We start from the raw sequence: 21,131 nt of genomic DNA on the forward strand, positions 1-21,131 counted from the left end.
ACGTGATGAAGCTAAGCAAAACTAATAAACGTATATTTAACAATTTAGCTTTTGTTTTTATATTTCCACTCCAAAATTTTTATGATAGTTTTTTTTTTTCATTTACAGATGTGAAAGCAAATATTTTTTATAAGCAATCGAATTAAACACTTATTTCTTTACATAAATGAGCTGAAATGCTGTTACTATATTTAATTTTCTTTTGTTCTTCGTATTTTATATTACAAATTTTCTCTTTTTTCATTTGTTTCTTTGATTATTTAATTTTAATAAGAATTTGCTATTTATCGTAACTTAATTAAAGGTACAGATTTCATTATTTAATTTTAATTACTCCTTATTTATTTGTTATTTATTGTTATTATTTTATTCACCTCTTTAGGCTATTAATGTAATTCATTCATTTATTTTATTAGAATTTGAGAAGCGAACTTTTTTATAGCAGCTATAGCTAAATGCATCTGTACAACACCTTCTTATACAGCAATGAAAAAAAATAAATTCAATGAATTAGTCATCATAGCTTTACAAAAAGGCGAAATTTGAATAGTAATAATAAATGAAGTGCGATCTTTAAAAATTTTCACTTTTAATTATATGTATAATTTATACTATGGTTCAAGCTTTTCTCTTTTTAAAGTTTAAATAAGTGTTTTTATGCTTTTATACGTACACGTATAGTTTTAAATGGCAACAGTATGACCAAATTGCACTGGGCAGAAAAAGACTTAACGGTTGCCTCGAAGCTACCTGCCTTAAGATCCACCCAAATTTTATTGATAGCTTTCCACTGAAGGAAATCCGAAGACGTTGTAAACTTCTTCCGTCGATCAACAACTTCTAGACAGAACTTTTGTATCAGTATATTTTAAATGCGAGATTCCTCAAAATGTTTCCTCTAGCAAAGATCCACGCCTTATCCTGGCTCTTCCTTTTTCTCTTTTCTCTCTTTCGGATGTCTTTTTTAAAGAGAGAGCATATGAAATTGCTCTGTATTCGCCAAACTTACTTTCACTTTTGCTATGAAGATGAAATCAGGCTAACTTTCGGTAAGATGTATATCAAAACTTGTAACACATTTATTTAGAATACACGATAAAAGAAATAATTGCATTATTCAACTCATGTTTTTTATTACAAGAGTTATATCCGAAAAAAAAGTAAAAGATATGTTGCTATGAATTAAAATTTACAATATATAAGTTTAATTTAAAATTTAAGGAGCGCACAAAAGTTATTCTTTTGTTTCTCTTATATTTACTTTTTAATGTAAGCGTGTGCAATTCAATAGTTTTCTAAAATTACGTTAGAACGTTAGACCAAAATATTACTCATATTTTTGTACTGCTGGTGTTTAAAATTGTTACAGGCTGAAGAAAGCAAAGAATCAACCTGATATTTGCATGAAGAACAGAACACGCTAAGATACGTAAATGATTAGCATTTCACTGCGTGAATACATTTCAAACAAGAGTAATAATATCTCGAATCAGTATAAAAAGCCAACACCTGTTGTTTCTTGTGTCGGAAGCTGGATATAGACAAATATTTCACAGAATTGGAGCGCAGGGGAATCGTAGTCTACCAGCATTGCGGATTATCATGCCACCCAATTTCTCCTCATATTGGTCGAGATTCAACGTCTATTATGTAAATTTGAAGTCCATAGGCCCATAAGGACTACACAGAATGACGTAGGATCTAAACGATTCCTACACCTCAATATTACAAATGATGGAATTTTGTTCGCATCGCTTTTAGGAATCATACCACCACATAAGATGGTATCAGAAAATCAAAATTATCCAAATCAGGAAACTGGTTGCCTTGAACAGCATCAAGTACCTGCACGTCCCATGTGAAGTCAGCTACAAAGCCATGGATTTTCAGCAACATGACCATTACTTCGGCTTGCCTTGAGATTATAGAACAGATATCAGTGCCTACAATAGCACGTTCACTGACGCTCATGGATGTGTTGTGCTATCTTTTCTGACGAATCGTGCTTTTGCTTACAGCATCCTAATGGTGTCCACCGAAAACATCGCTAACGTAAACGTCGCGGAGAAAACAACATAAGGCGAAAACGTCGTGGTACAAAACATTGCAGGAGAAAAGAAAACAAGGAGAGAACATAACAGTTCTAAAACATCGTTGTACAAAATATCGTCGACGAAAACAAAGCGGTTCAAAAAGTTGGCATTTTAAAATCATCGTCATTGAAAATATTGTCGGAGAAAGTAAAGCACCTTTAAGTCATCGCATGACGATAGCATTTCAGATATACGTTTTTCAAGCTTTAAATGTATGTGCGAATACTTGGTGCTGTGCAAGACAACCAGCTTCCTGGTTTTAGACGTTTTCGTCAGTGATGTTTCGGCTTTAACCCATCGTAATGGTCGTATGCGTGTGAGAATGTACCGAGAGGAACAAAGGGTGAAACCTTGCATTCTACCTCCTCATCCCAACTCAGCATTTGAATTTATGTTATACATGTGCGCCTGAGTACAGATTCCCTTCATTTCTAGAACACATATCCGGTATTTTGATCAGTCATTGTTACATTACCGAGATTTGGATATCTTGGTTATGCCGTACCTTCAGGGGTCTCCGCTAGCCCACTTTTCAGCCGAAAAATACGATGCCGTATTTGCCTAGGTTTCCTCAATAAACAGAATTATTTGTTCGGCGCATTCTCCAGGTTTCTCATCAGTTGAAAATGTTTGATCAATCACTGTAGCATACTGGCACGACAACGTTCACCCGCTAGCCCGATAGATGATATCTGGCTTATACAACTGAACAGCTGTACTTCTGTCTGCCACCTAAATTCAGAAGCGAATGCTTGGTATATGGATTGTTCTACCCTGTGTGCCTCAAAATTACCTAAAATTCTGATTTGTTGACCCTTAAATTATAATGCATTTGTAAAATAAATACAATTGTGCTCACAGTTTTCCTTCATGGTGTAATGGCAAGCCATGTAGAAACATGTGCTTGTTACGCTAATATTATTCTCTTGTTAAGTCTCCTACACATCGACATAGCACTTTTTACTATCATATATTTTGCTACAGATCATAATGATTTTTTACAATGCTATTGATGACATATTATTTCTTATTCCTTTAAAGCTGTTTTCATTGACAGAAGTTAAACAGAAAAAAATTCAGTTAGAATACTTCTTGTTAATTAAAACTGAATGTTTCAAATAAGTAGTAAAGGACAGAATTTATTTAAGCGTGTAAACACATATTTAACCTAAACTACGCATTCAAAATATATTTTATACTTAGTATTTAATATGCTCAATAACTGCGCAGAATATATGTCACAATTGAAAGAAATAATATAAGGACTTAATATGAAGTTGCTATAACATTTACTTTATTGCTTGTTATTTAGGTTTCACATGAAGCTTTCCTGCAGTAAAGTGTATGAAAAAGGAACGTATTATGAAAATATAAGCATATTAAGAAGTTGATAAGACATCCCATCGGATCCCATTTACGGATCTTCTTCAGGCTCAGCTGTAGTAGTAGTTCGTCCGCCATTACGACGACCTCCATTACGACGTCCATAGCACATCAAAATATCATGAACGATGCTGGGTACCGAAGCCAAACCTGTAAATCATGTTAAAAGCGATTTAAATTCACTGAATTATTTGTTACTTTTCTTATTAGTAAACTTAATACAAAGACATGTCACACTTATTTTATACTTTGTAGGGTTTATATTTATTTTAACTAACATTTATTTTAAGTTTAAGCTATCTTTCCTGTCAAGCCTTACTTTCCCCTGGAATTGCCAATGCCAGAGTATGTAAATTTTAGTAGAACGCGCAAAGTATTCAAATCTTTAGCAGAAGTAATTTTGAGTTAAATAGAAGGGAAACGAGTTTGTAGGTGTGCTTTCTTGATTCACGAGCGTGAAGGTTGCTAGGTATAAATTTAAGAACCACGCGTTTCGGCCTGTGTGCTTGCTTCGGCAGATAGTTGAATCTTTCAACTTAATATTCAGAAAGTTTGCTGAAATCTCAGCTGTATCTTAGAACGCGGTTAGGTTAGTTACGTTTAGAGAGCATCGTAGGTAGTGACCTGTTATTATTCATTTTTAGTTGTACTTTCTTATTTTTATTTTACCGCCGGGTCGGCGTAGTTTGTGAGCGTCAAGTGCACGCATCTGTAACTTCTAAAGTGGAATAAAAAGGGAGTTAAACCCTTCTTAAGAGTTTGTGTACTTTCCAGTTCATAGCAGTCACTATTGTTGCGTGCAGGTTGGGGCCGCGCAACACCACATTGGTCCCTGTTCGGGCGCCAATGTAGTGTTGCATTTTCTTTTCTTTAATTCTTTATCGAAATTGTCCTTAACATGTGTTAGCCCCTCTGTATGTATTGACAGCCAAAATACGTTTGCTTTAAATTTTTATCGCTTCATTCATTATTTCATATTTTTGCTGGGTGAATCAGTAAGCTTGGCGATTTTATAAGTTTTCAGATCTGCATTTTGAAAATTTTGAAATTCTCTAAACAGCGCTGTGCTACCAAATTTTGTTATTTTTTTACATTTAGGTTAGGTTAATCAATTAAGGCAAAGCTCTTCGAAGGCTGTCTGCCTATCGGATTGTACGCCTTAATGATCGTATCGTACGCATGGGAAAAACCACGAAAACATCCACTCAGCCAGCCGGCCTGCTGGAATTTGAGGCTAGATCGAACAATCAGTGTTTAGCGATTTTACTCCTCGGCCGTTGGTAAGCACGTTATTTTGCACAATTTTAACTACTTTTCTATGGAATATTAGCAGCTCATTTTTATTGGTATATATTTTTAGATGAGTAAATTCACTGATATTTCTTCAGAAAAATTGAGAGTTCAAGTTTGGAGATCTTTTGAGATTAAAATAAAAAATACTGATTTGCTAAAATTTCACCAAAAAATCGCATAATATTTCTTGTCTCTTCGTGAAATAGAAATTCCTCAAACTACAGGAAATCTCCTTCAAAAATCTATAAATAAGCTGATGGAAGCTTATTTTATTTTTCTGAAATCGCGGAGAATTCCGAATGAGTTTCGAATTTTCACCCATGAGAGATACCGTAGTTGTATGTTCAACAGAAGAAAGAGCACTTTGGAGAAGATACCAAAGACATGTTCCAAATGAATTTCAGAGATAATCTCAACTTTTCCCTTTAAACAGAAGAAAGAAAAAAGAAATACAAAAAGAATATTTTAGAGGCAAATTAGAAACACGGTTTCTGTACAGAGAGAAATCCTCAACTAACTCTCTTCTTGCCATAAAAGGCCAAATAATAAAAACAAACGATATTGCCTTTTTTAAAATTTTCGTAATGAGAAGTTTGGATGAGTTTTATACTAAAATAACGAAAAGTATTGTGAAGTATAAAATTAACTACCGTTTTCCGCAAGACTATCTAGAACAAAATACAAATGCGCGTACCACCATACATTTAACTACTTACAAGATATCCATTAACTAGAAAAAAAAAAAAAAAAAAAGCCACTGTGAATGAAATCAATCCCATTCTGACACTTCCGGACAGGGAAAAGAAAGTGCAAGTAAATTACCAAAGGATAAATTGTTTTTAAACATATTGAATTAATGCTTGGAATTGGGCTATTTCCTCAGTGTTTGGAAAGATGACCTTATTCATAAAAAGGATAAAGGTGAAGAAGTTACAACAACGTATCTCCGGATGTTTCTTTGTCCGTATGGGCAAAACAGTGGACAAATTTCTTGCACATAAATTTATGTTCTTTCTGCAGAGCACTTAACTTCGACAACCATCACAATATGGCTTTATACCAGAAGAAATGCCATAGATGCGGAGAATAACTTAACCAATACATCCTGCTTATCAAATTTAAAGGATAATCTGAAAAAAAAAATATGTTCAACTAATGTCCATTCGTGTAATTATTAACGTTAATTATCTGCAAATGAACGCAAAATTAAGCTTTGCATAGGTTAGCGCAGGAAATATGCAACTTCAGCGACTGACAATGTGTCGCACAGTGGACGCATGTACGAATTCGAGTGTCTAATCTATTTTAAAGTTAATGTGGCTTTTCAAAGTGATCTGTGCTCATAAGCTATGAGTCAAAGATATTATTTAAGTGGAAGCCAAAAGTGGCGGCTATTCAGTAGTTTTGAGGGGAAAAGCGAAAGCAAGGTGGTCCTCCAAGATTTGAATATATCCAATGGGTCATATCAAGAAAGTGGAACTGCTTTTTAAGCAGTAAATCAATTAGTAGCTTGAACAAGGGCGGCCAAGCAAAAGAATTGCATTTTAAGACCTTTTTTGTCATTGTTGGCTCTTAAAAAACAGTGAAGTGACTACGAAATAGTTGTTTTAGACATTTAAGTTTACACAGAAACTGCAACTAGCCATTCTACTGCTACACGAAGTCTTCACAGAGTTGGAATTTATTCAAAAAAAAAAAAAAAAAAAAACTAATGGTTTGTATCCCACTCACTTTATTTTCGAGAAAGGCCCGTTTAAGGAGACGTCATGTTCAATGCAGCCAAGAGGAATGGGACTGTGTACTGTTTGCTGATAAGTCCAGCCATAGCCTAAATTGTGACTTTTAAACATATTTTGACTTGGAAAGGACAAAGAACATGCAACTTGACTTCGCTACTTCATGAAAGATCCCGTTTAAGCGGAAGCGGTTTTATGGTTTGGAGTGGAATCATCGAAAACAACCGCGCCGAGCTACATTTCTTTGATTAAGGTTTCTGTAACCAGTCCCAGATATGGAAGCGATATCTTGGAATCCCATGTAACTAGAGAATATGATACATATTCTATTAGAGAATATGTAACATGATGCATACCTGGGGTGAGTGGTAAAGCGAAGAACTTATTTGAAATGCTGATACTATATGAATGTCCTACTTGGTGAAAAGGAAACGATACAATGAGGATCTCTAATAAATTGCTCCAGATTCAAAGAACTGTGTTAAAAAGCCTTAATAAAGCATTATGCTCAGCTCATGCAGCATTACAAGTTCTTACTGGCTTGTTACCACTCCATATTAAAGATATTCTGACATAAGAAATTTACAGATTTATACGCGAAGGAAGAAATTATAACATTATAACAAAAATACTTATGGAAAAAGAGTCATTCAGCATTAAGTTTTAATGTTCATTGGATTTCCAAGTAGTACTATTATGTTGCATTATGTTTTTTTACTGATGGCTCGAAGATCGAAAGTAAGGTTGGTGCAGTTTTTATTATATTAAAACATGGAACATAAGTTCACACTAAAAAGCTTCCTTTCAATGACACTGGTGCCGTGTTCCAGACGGAAACATTAGCCCTATATAAGGCTATAGTATGATTTAAGAGAAAAATAGTATAGTCAATACTTACTCCGATAGCCAACCTAAGTTTTACAGTAATTTTTCTTCAAAAGAAATAACAAGCTACGCCCAACGAAAAGTGAAACTTCAGCCTTTGGGTTTGAGGTCACTTTAATACATTAAAAAACGGGTCGGCTGACGAAGCAGCCAAAATACAGCATTAGAGCATTGAACCAGACTTACTAGTGTCGGAAAACGCTGTGTAAACTCATCTCAGAAAGCAAAGTTATACGCATGGCAAAAAAGCCTGGATTATAGTGAAGCGAAAATGTTCACTCATAAATCTTTCCAAAGTTAGCATCAAACGAATAAGGAAAGATTATTTCATGTCGTAATAAGCCATCAATCTTAAGAAATTCCCCTATATTTTCAGAGGTTCCTTGAGAAAAACGTTAAATCTTGTCGTTTATAGGCTGCTTTTGAAGCTGATGCTCTCCTTTATTACACATGACTCTTGTTTTGGAAGAAAAGAGAAGGCCACTGACAAATATAAATTTATACATGATTTTTCAAACTAAGTCTTCTATTGAAGGAATCAAAGAACCTCTGATATATAGCTTTGACAATGTATGCAAATTTATTGTTACTTTATAAATATACAGTAAAATTATTACTTGCATCACGTAGTGATGCTGCATTATGTGTTTTATACGTCTCTTTTGTTATGTATATTGCATATAATATTCCTATTACGTATTTATGCTACGTAGCTTTATTGTATATATATTTATACTGCAGTATTTATGATTGTTTATATCAGAATTAGAATAAATTATGTTCTATACACTCCTCAATATAATTATAAGGTATTTTCTCCCTCTTTTCTGCATGTGTTCTTGGTGTAATTGGAAGCATACTTGACGCCTATTCGGGAGGTCCGGAATTCGAATTCCTGACAGCACATTTTTTACACCTCCTTTAAAAAAATATAATGCTTCTACATAATTAGCCTTTGGGGGATAAGTGCAAGAGAATCTTATTTCTTTTTTTCACATGATATTTGGCATTAATCCGTAACGGGCTAAGAGAATATCATAGGTGTGTGTCCCTGTCAGTCCATTCCCATAATCTGAATTTTATTGATAATGTTTGATATTCTCTCTTATGATGTATTGGAAAATAGCAAAAACAATATACTCCTGAATATCTAAATTTTACATATTTTTTCTGAACTTAGGGTTGGCCTTTGCCTCAGCTGTTAGCCATATGAAGTTTTGATTCCAACCGGTGGATAGTATCTATATCTTCCTAGCAATATTACTTTATATTTCAAGTAAAAATGCAGCATAAAATCAAATAGTGAGCATAATAGTACAGCATATAGTCAGATAATTATGCTTAGTTGCAGAATGTCTATACATACTAATATTCTTATAATTTATTATACATGGTGGTTCAAAACCATATACACGATCCGCTGCTTATTAAACTTTTTAATATACTCATCCGCTTATTAAATTCAAATATCTATAAACCAAATCAACTACATATTAATCAATATAAAAGCCGCCGTTTATGCACTCATCTTTGTCGCTTATTTAAACTAAGATTGGCAAAAGATTGATTTTTCATCACTAGAATATCCTACTTTTACCCATCAAAGCTTTTCATGTTCATCTACACTCATGTCCATAAATTAAGGATAATTCGGAGTCACGCGGAAATAAAACTCTAAAATAAATATATCACCTGTAAAATCACTACACACATCTTCAAGAATCTTATGCAAATTTCAGGAAGTAACCAGATGATACCGATGGTACGTCACAATGACGAGAGTGCAAGAGAGTGATATATAGGGAATACAGGCAAATAAGTAAAATTGTTCGCAGGCGCTTTATAAGCATTTCAGTGCAATAACCGAATAGTTATGGCACAAAGGACGCATTTGGATGATTTTTTACGTGGTAGAATTATCGGCCGTCAGGAATATGGGCGTACCCAACTAGAAGTATCAGACGAACTTGGAATTGTCCAGAGTGTCATCTGCAGGCTTTTGCAACGATTCCAAGATGATGGTAATGTGAGTAGACGTTACAGCACAGGTCGCCCCAGAGTTACAATGCCGAATGAGGACCGATATTTGGCAGTTACTGCCAAAAGAAACAGGCGGAGCACAACCTCAGACCTGTCTCGTCAGCTCTCTTCAGCCACTGGTACGACAATTTCAAGGCAGACCGTGTACAGACGCTTAGGGCAGATTGGTCTATATGCTCGTAGACCTGTCCGACGCGTTCCACTTACTGCAACTCACTGTCGCTTGCGGCCTGGAGTAGAGAGCATGCATTGTGGACACCGCAACTGTGGGCTTGTGTGATGTTTTCCGACGAGTCTATGTTTAGCTTGCAGTCTGATTCTCGCCGAACTTTCATATGGAGAGTTCCAGGTACCCGTTACCACTAAGAAAACATCATTGAACGACACCGTTACGGTGGTGCAGGTGTGCTCGTTTGGGGTGGAATTATTCTGGGTTCCAGAACTGACCTGCATGTTCAAATTGGAACCATGACAAGCCAAATCTATCGAGACGTCATTCTGGAACAACATGTACGTTTGTTTCGGGGCGCAATGGGCGCACAATTTGTGTTTATGGATGACAAAGCCCGTCCTCACCGTGTAAACATCGTAAGCGAATGCCTTCAATCGGAGGATATCACCCGTATGGACTGGACAGCATTCTCACCGGACTTGAGTCCAGTAGAGCACGTGTGGGACATGCTTGGCCGACGAGTTGCAGCCCGTCAACCTCCTCCTACATGTCTACCGGAACTTCGGAGGGCATTGCTTTTTGAGTGGTGTAATATCCTCCAAGATCAGGTCAATAATTTTATACTCAACATGCCTAGGCGTTGTACGGACTGTATTGCATCGTCTGGGAGACATACAATGTATTAACAATCATACCAACCATGTAATATTGGTTTTTTGTAAATAGATTTTTTTTGGTAATTTTCTCCAGGGTGAAAATATCGCTAATTTTTTTAATAATATCAAATATATAGCATCTTCTTTTGCTCTTTACCTTTTGTTTAATAAATAAGCTTTACAAATAAGTCAAATTTGTTTTGCTTCTAACACTTCCTTTGCCTGATTTTGCATTATCCTTAATCTATGGACATGAGTGTATTTAACGGACTGTGGGCCGCGGCTTTATCTTTCAGCCATGCAGTGTTTATATAAAATGGGTTAGAGAGAAATTTTCCTATCCCCCGATCTCTCTACCTGTAAGACACTGCTTTAAGAGTTCTTTGTCCGAGCTGGACTTGAGAGAGGTAGAATTTCAGTACCTTTTTTTTTCCATACCGTAATTAACAAAAACAATCTTTAACATTGTAAATGAGTGACGGTTCCTTCTTGAATACCAGCTAATAAGGGGCAGAAGCGAAAATTCTGCATCCCATTTTTTAAGGTTTCCACATTCAAAATCTTCGCTTTGGGTTAAATTCATTATGTTTATAGAGAGTCATAAAAAAATCATCAAGTGCTTCTAAGCATATCGTACATTAAAAGTCTTTGAAAGGAAAGGAACTCATAATTAGACTGGGAAAAAAGCAAGGAAAGCATTAGTCATCCTTGTAATCATGGCATGGCAGATACACTAAACAGGTAAAGGGCAATCTTTCTGCTAGTGGGAAACGTAAATTTTGAAATTTGAATAAATAGATGGATGAATTTTTTAAATTCGTTGTAAAGCTACAGCAAATATTTCAGACGTCAGTTCGAGAAGAGGATTCATTTTTAGAATACGTGTCAATTCACAGCAATACTAAGACAGCGTGTATAAAAATTGACTGTGAAAGTGTTAAAAGAGCTGCGGAAACTGACAGCGAAAGTGATATTAGAAAAGAGTGATGATATGCTATTATCAATCGAATCTAGAAAAGCACTGCAAATTATGAGAAAAAAATTTTAAGTTGAAAAGTGGGAATAAAAAAGCTATCAGCTGCTTTACGAAATTGAGAATACAGTTGAAAAACTGTTGTTGAACAATATGAAACAAGTACAGAATAGTTGTTTGTAAGCGATAAAATTTCATCAAAAACTTAATTATAAAATTTTTAAAATGAATATAAAAAATTCCGTAAATAGTTTAATTTTAGTAATTAATTTTTAATTATTATTTTAGGATTAATTAATAAATTAATTGTGAGTTATTATTTTACCTGAAAAGTTTAAAACCGATATCACGATTTGCATAACATAAATCGCCATTTATTAAACTCGGGCGCTTAATAAACTAAGATATGTTTAGAACAGAAGGGATTTTATTAACCATGGGGTTCTGCATATATACTCTTTTGCAAAAAAATTGAAGCGCTAGGAAGGACTTTTGCGATCGTGACGAATTTTGGTAGGCAAGAACATCTTGATCGAACATGCAAATGATCAAAGTTTCAAGGTAAATAAAGAAAACGTCTTGAACAGGAATTGATCATAGCGCGCACTTCTAGCGCGTAATTCGCAAAAGTAAAACTCCAGTAACAGAGGCGGAAAATTTATCTTTTTTGTTGCCGCCATTATAATTCCGTAAAGAAGTAACTAAAGATGCCATTACGACGATATCGAAGACCTTACAGACAACTAAACGATTTCGAATGCGGTCGTATTGTAGGGTTGCGTGAAGCTCGGTGGTCATACAGAGCGAAAGGTCGTCACCTGGAGCGTACAGACACTGCTGTACAAAGAAGTTGACAGCAATGGTTGCTACAAGGAAACTGCCGACGAAATGAAGGCTCTGAAAGGCCAAGGAGCACAAATGCGAGGCAAGATAGGATGATTGTTCGCCAGACCCGAACCACCCCAACGGTATCATTGTCGACTATTCAACGCAATACAGCCACATCTATACCTCCCGTGGTACCGTCCACCATCTCACGGCGCTTGTCTTCGGCGGGGTTACGCTTACGGAGGCCTTTAAGACGTTTGCATTTGACCCCACAACATCGGCGGAGTCGTCTGGAGGGGTGTCACAACCGATCATCAAGGCTGCCACCAGACTGGCGATGTGTTCAGCGATGAATCCTGTTTCCCTCTTGAAGCAGATGACCCCAGTGTTCGTGTCTGGAGAGGACGGGGCCAGCGGTCCCAGTCAGCCTTTGTTTTACAAAGGCATACAGCCATAACCCCTGGTGTGATGGTATGGAGCGCTATTTCTTATGACAGCAGGTCAACTTTAGTCATCATCCGTACATCTTTAACAGCTCAACGATATATTGAAAACATCCTGCGGCCGGTTGCATTACCCTTCATGGCACGTCATCCTGGGGCCATTTTCCAACAAGATAATGCAGGGCCACATACCGCTCGCATATCTCTGGACTGTCTCCATGCGGTGTATACTCTTTCTTGGCCAGCAAGGACACCAGACCTTTCACCAATCGAGCATGGCTGGGACATGCTAGACCGCCAGATTCGGGCACCACAAAATATCGCAGATCTGGAGCGACAACTGATGAATGCCTGGCAGAATGTGTAGCAGGATGACATTAGTAACCTCTACCACTCCTTGCCTCGACGACTTCAAGCACGCATTGCCACCAGGGGCGGCTCGACCAACTACTAATTTGAACACTCAATGGGTGATTGTGAGCCGTGAACAGGTACTATGATCTTGATTTTTAAATCATTTTATTATTACTGTATGAGCTATACACATATTCAGTTTCATCAAAAACAACCACTTCCTTCATGGTGCTTCGATTTTTTTGCAAAAGAGTGTATATTATAGAGTTTGGTGTTCTTTGGTAACATAAACTAGATCCAAAACTGTAAAAGTCGAAACGCGAATTATTGCTAATATCGCTAAGTACTACAGAGACAAGAGAATGTTGTAAAGGACCCTTTTATCAACTCAAATTAAATTTAACAGACGGCACCAACTCGTGCTTACAAAAGCCGTGGCTTTAAATCAGAGATAATGGATTAACTAAAGTTAATGAAATTTAAGTCTAGCCTAACGGCTTCACAGTTTAACTAGCGCGGAAGTTCGCTCTGACCGAAATCGGCGTACACAAGCCTAATGGCAAGAATAACTCAACGCAGCAGAATTCTAATCGCTAGAGAATCAAAGTTAGCAGCGTGGCTTTCAGGCAGGCAGAGCACGTTCTTATTTCACCCTCCAAAGCCTTCTTCTGAGTAATTCCCTTTTTCTACTTAATTTGAATATCGCGCTAGCTGGAAATTTGCATTCTGACAGGGAAATGAAACGAGACTTCATAGGTAAGGGAATTAATTAACTTAAAAATAAAGGGTTATAAAATTAAAATAGTCCTTACAATCAATATATACAGATACAGACACAGAGAACAGAAACTAAATAATACTTGATTAACAAATGCGATTAACGTTACGAAAAATGCTGAGAAATAATAAATTTTGAAAGAAACAAAATGTATAGAATCAACATGGAACAAATTTGGCTAATTTTTTAGCAGGTACACACAAACTGAAAACAATTGAATCAAAAACTTTGAAAACAAAACTGAAATTAAAAGTATATTAGTATAAAATTAAATTTTTATTTCATATTTAAGTGAATATCATTTTATTTTGCGTTAATTTACTTTTAATTTCAATTGTATTTTACAGGCTTTTGATTCAATTGTTTTCAGTTTGTGACTTGCTGATAGAAAATTAACCAGATTTGATCGATGTTGATTCCATATATTTTGTCTCTTTATTACATATATGTGTCAATGCATACAAGATGCAATTTATACTGAACCATATTTACTAATATAAAATATAAATGGAGAATCTTGAATTACAAAATCCTACACTACATCTGAAAAGCGTTGAGAAGCTAAAGACTATGCAGTTTTACGGTAATACCTGCAGCGCACATTTTACATCTTACTTACAATACTTTAAGTTAAAATGGACAAAATAGAGATTTCTCATTCTCCATTTTCGCAAATACTCACTTTGTGACTTTTCCCCAAGCATGAAAGTACTATCAAAAGGTTAATATTTCTGTCATGATAATTCTATAAAAACGACTTGAATGATGTAGAAAGGATGGCAAACAAAGTTGTTGAAACAGGAGATGTCGAAATGGGTGACTGTGGGAAGGATAGTATTTTGACAGCAATTGTATTTAAAACACTTCCCTGTTGCAGGAAGTATGTATTATTAATTTTTGAATAATATTTAACAATTTTATATAATACTATAACTTTTTAAAGCTAATACAAAAATAATATGGTGAAGGTATAGCTATCAGGTAACCGATAGATCGCAACTGATTCGTCAATCGATTATCATGCAGTTTTTGGTCGATCGCGATTGTCAGGTAATAGCTATTACAGACGACAAATCACAACAGCATAGGCACCTTCATTGCTAATACAATTTGATATCGCTTAATACTTAATCTCTCCTTCCCGACATCCATTATTCAAGGGGCTCGCAAATGTTAAATGTCTCAAGTTTAACAGGTAGACCATAAATAATATCTTTTGTAATAGTCAGTCATGTTGTATTTAATAATACATTATAAGGTATTTCTCCCACTTCCCTAGCGTGCCTTCGTGGTGTAACGGTAGCACGCTGGGCCGGTATTCCAGAGGTCCGTGGTTCGATTCCCGGCGAAGGCGGTTGCTAATTTTTCATCTCTCTGGCTTCCAAAAATTAACCTAATGTCCCTACAGTGGCGCCCGAACTAAAAGGGTTGTGAATGATGATTCTCCGCACCCAGGATTTGGCGACTAGGTCCCCTAAAATCCTAGTCCCCTTTTAAAAAGGGGAGTATATAAGGTATTTCTCCCACTTCTCTAGCGTGCCTTCGTGGTGTAACGGTAACACGCTGGGCCGGTATTCCAGAGGTCCGTGGTTCGATTCCCGGCGAAAGCGATTGCATATTTTTCCTCTTTTCTGCTTCCAATAAACCTAATGACTCTACAACATAAAAGTTAATTTTAAATTTGAGATAAACTTATTTTCTTAGGCAATTTCCAGGAATAATGTTTTGTTGTTATTTATCATAACATAAATTGTTAATAAAATAACATTCCTGGAAATCTTGAGATATCATCTAGATCGTGTCCACTAATTAATCGTACCACGAGTAAGAAAGCGCCTACTTTCAGCATCTTTTGGCTGAACTTACTACTATTGCCCAATTCTGTTTCAGTTTTAGGGAACAACCAGGGGAAAAAAAACTTCTACTCTCCCTCCCCTATTTTCTTTACCACCAACATCTCAAGAGGTCATTCGGCTCAACGGAATTTTAAGTCTCCCATGCCGCAAATTTTAACGTACAGGGTGGTTATAATGGTTATAATTAAAGTTGCACTTTCAAATAGTCATAAAAGGAAAACGACTGGACAAATGTTATCAAACTTGGTAATCGTGTAGATTTATTTCCCAGAAAAAAGAGTTCAAAAACTTACCACCAGGGAGGAAATGGCGCTGTATGCAATATTGTTAAACGAAATAAGAGTCGGAATTTATCTTAAAATGTAACCCTTAAGAAATATTGACCTGAACAAAATTATCATTTAAAGGCGTTAAAGTTGAGTACGCCATCCGTGTAACGGAGAAATTCGTCCGTGAAAAACCACAAATTAGCTATTAGAAAATGTGAGAGAGCAAATCACTCTCAAAAGCGTGAGCATTGCCGAAATCGTTTTCTAACAGATCGCTAATTTGTGATTTTTGAAACCCGAATTCGGTTCTAAGACATGAAGATATCAGTTTAAAACGCTTTTAATCGTTTCCTAAAACGAAACTGTTTGTCGGGGTGAGGCAAAACCCTTAATGGCTTGTAATTCGCAGGAAGCAGCAAATGATTTGTGCAAATAATCTAAAAATTTGGAGTAATTGGAAGATGCCATACATCGACATGTCGGTAACATTCCTCCTGATATGCTAAGAGCTGCTGTTGAGAATGCAGTAATACGATTTAACTTGATTTCGGAAAATGACGGAAGCCACATTGAACATGCTTTGTAACACGTTTCAAAAACGATTAAACAAATTTTAAACCGATGTCTTCATGTCTTATTTCGCTTAACAATATTACACACAGCTCCATTAATCAGTTTGAGTTTTTGAACTTTTTTCCCGCGGAAAATAAATTCCTATGACCTCCTTTACAAGATTACCATGTTTGAAAACATTTCGTCCAGTATTTTTCCTTTTACGACCATTCCAAATTGGAACCTTATTTATAAACACCCTGTATATTACAAACATCCACAACATCTCTCGGTTTCCATTTTCGGACCCAATAATCTAGCAGCCGGAACCATTAACCAGCATAACATATCAAAGCGGCCTTTACGGAATATTGCTTTTCATATAATTATACAGCAACTAAGCTGGAAAAACATATCGGATTTTTCTAATCAGGTAAACATTTAAATTTCTCTAATTAGCTAAACATCAAACTCTCCTAACATTCTAGCAAGCCTTCTTTCGTCCATACCTTTTAGTTCCTAAAATTTGCAAATTAAATAAAATGAATTAAAAGGAAAGCATAAATGTATTAATTTTAAGATTGATTTCAACATTGAACAGCTGAGAGACATTCTGCAACATTCACTTGGCCAACTTGAACTGCTGAGAGAGCTTTAAATTTAATTTATGTGTAATAAGTTATAGTTCTGCCTGGATGGAAATGGTTTCTCAAGATAAATTAGCGTAAGTTAAAACTCTTCTAATTAATCATTAACTAAAACAGGAGGCAAGTCAAGTTTGTCAAGATTTTCAAGTCGTACTATTGATTGTTATTATGAATAACGTTATTTGAATGTCTATCTGATTGCATGCTGCTGTCATTTCTGTTTATTTTTTGTTTAAAAATTTCAGAAAAAAAGAAAAAGCATCGTTGAAAAATTAGGCAACGATATTGCATGGATTTAAAATCAGAATCTAATTATCTAATCAATGCTAAGGCCGGTACACGAAAAAGGCAATTGGGAGGAATGCCACATTTCTTTCATTTACCTTTCCTATATCACCTAGTGATAACTGGAGAGAGCTTAGAACGATGTTCCATGGCAGATTTAGATCACGTCTTTGCTTAGATTCAAACTATGAACCTTCGAATTACCAGATTTATTTGCTGAGAGTTGCACCATAGAAGACTTGGTAGGGCGGCCCTAAACATCATAAATAAAAAACTGGTTTAAAATAAATTCAAGCTTTCCGTTATATAAACTTATGTTGTTAAACTCTGATGTTTGAGACAGTAACTTACAAAGGAAGATAAACACTAAAGATAAAGAAAGAGTTAGGCGACGAAAGTAATCAAGGCTTTTATAGCTACACATAACTTCATTTGCAATGTTTCTCAGAATTTCAATTCATTCGGTATATAAATACTTACATTTGAGCATTAAAAAGCACACGAACTACTTAGACATAAAATAACATTAACAAAATTAGTAGGTTTGCTCTTTTGCTGTATGAAAATTTCTGGCCATAACTAGAGAAAACAGGCAAATTCATTTCATTTAAAATATCAAAGAATAGGTAAAACTATATATACTTAAAGTATATTTAGTACTTAAACTGTTGGATTGTTTGCATCGAACTTTAGAAATTCCTAATTTTAGAATCTCAGATTCCCTATAATATAAAGATTTATACTGTAATAAATGTAAATAAAAAAAAAAAGAAATTATAAAGCAAATTGTTGATTCTGTTTAGTTCGTGAATAAAATTACACAATTTTATGTTGTAAAAACAAACAGGCAAATTAATTTCATTTAAAATATCAACAGAAAACAGACAAATTAATTTCAATTAAAATAAAAATAGAAAACAGGAAACTAATTCATTTAAAATATCAAAGAATAGGTAAAACTATACTTAGCACTTTGTTAGATTTATCCTAAGTTTTTAACAGTTAATTTTTAGTTAAAGCCACTTTCCTGTCGCTTCTAATTTCAGCTTACAAATTTCCTGCCAGAATGTGTTTTCAGAATCGATGTTAAATGCAAATGAAGAAAGAGCAAGTATTTAAAGTCGAAGTTCTACTGACTTCGTTAGAGAGCCAGAGATTCTGACCAGCGCTCGTTCGCCTTTTGGCTGTATTCTCTGTAAGCTGTTACTACGCTCGGCCGTATTTCAGACCCTTGAATAGCTTCGCCGTTTAGTTAGCGTTTAAGGAGCCAATTAATGTAGAATTTTAATAACTTCGGCTATATCTTTTTAGTTAAGCTTATTTCTTAGTATTCTTGAGTTCAAGCCCAAGTAGAGGCTTTTCTGTACATCCTGAGAGAGGACCGAGTGTGAACTTTATTTTGAGCAATAAAGATAATCAACCCTTCTTGAATGTCTGTCTTCTGAACTAAAGCGATTATTCGCTGACCAGTTCTCAAGGTTCCCCACATTTAGCTGTAAATTACAGGCTGGAACATTGCAGATTGTTTGCATCGAATTTACAGAAATTCATAATGTTAGAATCTCAAATTTTCCAATACTATAAAGATTTATATGGTAATAAATTTAATTGAAAAAAAAATTGTAAACAAATTGTTTATTTTGTTTACTTTGCGGATCAAATTATTTCAGTGAATTCTAACCTAAAATTATACAATTTCGTGTTGAAAAACTAAAAGTTATGAATTGTTATCAAAATGAAACAAGATTACAAAACACCATATGCTTGCCTTTATGCTTCATATAACATTAGTTTTGCTAATCAAAGTAAGCATAACCTTCGCATGCCACCCAGACGGTATAGTGGTTAGGGGAGCCTACTGCGATACCGAAAGGCTCGCGTTCGTATCCCGGAGAAAGCATGCATATTTGTAAATGTATGGTGTCTTTTCGGCATGGGGGGAGGCATTCTAAACACATGGCGAGCTGAATGTCCTCTCGAGAGGTTGTTGGTAGGGAAACAGGGGGGGTGATAGACGCTCGGACCCATTTCTCGGGGTGCTCTCCATCAAAACTGGGGCGAAACTGAGCAGAGTCGTACTGTCATCTGTATGGTGATCAAGGCTCTTGCCGACGACAGGCGCAATCTTGCTTTCTTTGCCACGATGAATTTCGTGGGCTTGTTCCGATAAGTGAGGTAAGTCACATACACATAACATACAGATCTATTTTCAATACACTTAAGCCTATTTTTAATGTAACGATATTCGTCTTAACACAAGTTAAAAAAAGAGTTCATTTTTATTTGATATTTTTCAATATAGAAATTAACTGATGATATAACAGAACAAAAACACTTACTATGTTCATCATTTTCAAGTGCTTGAACAGAAGAGAGCAGGACACCCAGTAGCAGCAAAAGCATTACTTTATTCATATTGTAATCCTTCAGTCACTTATAAGTTGAGTTGTTTTCTGAAGTTAATATATACTATTATATAAGGAAATAGTATTTTACACAGCTGCATGTCCATTTCACATACATGAAAGGTATTTTAACTTAAATCAGAGGAATTAAATAGAAAAACGCTTCCTGCCTTCAAAATTCTTGCGTCATTATGTTGACACGGAGAATTCAATTCAAGGGTGTAGAACTGCAATAATGAACGAACCTTATTTGCATTTAGTTGATAGCTGACATTTCTATGAATAATTTCCTGAACGCTCATTTCACATACCATTGAAATATACATAAAAGAATAACTGAATAGACTATATATTGTATATTAAATACTTGCATGCATAACTAAACTAAAAGGTTACTTTCGCGACAAATTTAATTTTTTTTTTTTTTTTTTCACTATAATTTTGAAATCAATTGCAAATATTTAGATTAAAAACCGATTGTTTCCTCTTTTATTGAAGTATAAAAGGAATGCAATAAAGTATTTTAGGAGAATATTCATCAGATGAGGCTTTGACATCTCATTAAACATCACCTTAAAAGCAAAATATTTGCACTTTGTTTGTAAAATTTAAAATCAAATTCCAAAAGTTCACCTATAGCAGTTATTAAATTTCTTTCCTACAAATATCACTCATTCAAGGTCTACAAGTTTATTGTATTCTTGTTCTTCTTGTACTTCATGTACGTAGTTCACAATTTCTGTTAGTCTAGAATGCATTCTAACTGCTGCTCCAATAGCATAACATAGAAAAGCTCCAATTAGCACAAAAATAAAAGAAATGATACCTATAATCCAAGGAGCGAGTATATCAGTTGCTAGAAAATATAAAGTACCCTCACCATGCATTTTATTCTAAATGCACACTAATACGTGTATTAGAAGAACTTCACAAAAGCGTAAGGCTGTATGCATTTGACGACCCAAATTTTCAAAAAATCTGTTTTGGTAGTGACAATTCATTTTTATCTTATCTTATTCGGTCGACGTTATCATTTGCATGCATTTGAAACTATCTTATCGTCAAAATACTACCATTGGTTGTTCTTCTGTCACGTTTTTTAATATGTTGATAGCAGACAACCATTTTTTGAAGTTTTTGCTGCAAACAAAATTATATGTGCTAATGAGCACGTCAGTAGACTTGCAGAAATTAGTATAAGACTTTCATTGTGCTATCTAGTGATTAACGCTTCTCTTCTCAGCAATTCCCTAAGCGTCAGTCTACCAAATTTTTTAACTGTATGGGAAACAAATTTTTCAAACTACAACCGACTGCGTTGTGGCAACTTACGAATACGCATTACTAATTAACATTAATAAAACAAGAATACTTTGAGTAGAAAGAAAAATTTGAAACAACAAGTAGTGAAGGAATATGTATTTGAATTTAGCATGAAACGATAAAATTGCAGGAACCAAATTTATTATTACTACACTAATTA

General features: G+C 35.1%; 1 protein-coding gene across 1 annotated transcript in view; it reads right to left on the reverse strand.

The window, feature by feature from the left end:
* The window catches only part of LOC118202594 (uncharacterized), a 42,401-nt gene extending 21,763 nt beyond the window's left edge, over positions 1-20,638 (reverse strand). The window contains exon 1 of the mRNA XM_035374763.2: positions 19,583-20,638. Coding sequence (XP_035230654.1) covers positions 19,583-19,658 — 76 coding nt within the window. The 5' untranslated portion in view covers positions 19,659-20,638. The remainder of the gene's footprint in view (positions 1-19,582) is intronic.
* Positions 20,639-21,131: the final 493 nt, after the last annotated feature.

The sequence above is a fragment of the Stegodyphus dumicola genome, chromosome X1 (assembly GCF_044657685.1).
Source record: "Stegodyphus dumicola isolate Sdum_Otavi_A_Nest chromosome X1, ASM4465768v1".
Classification (NCBI taxonomy): Eukaryota; Metazoa; Arthropoda; class Arachnida; order Araneae; family Eresidae; genus Stegodyphus; species Stegodyphus dumicola.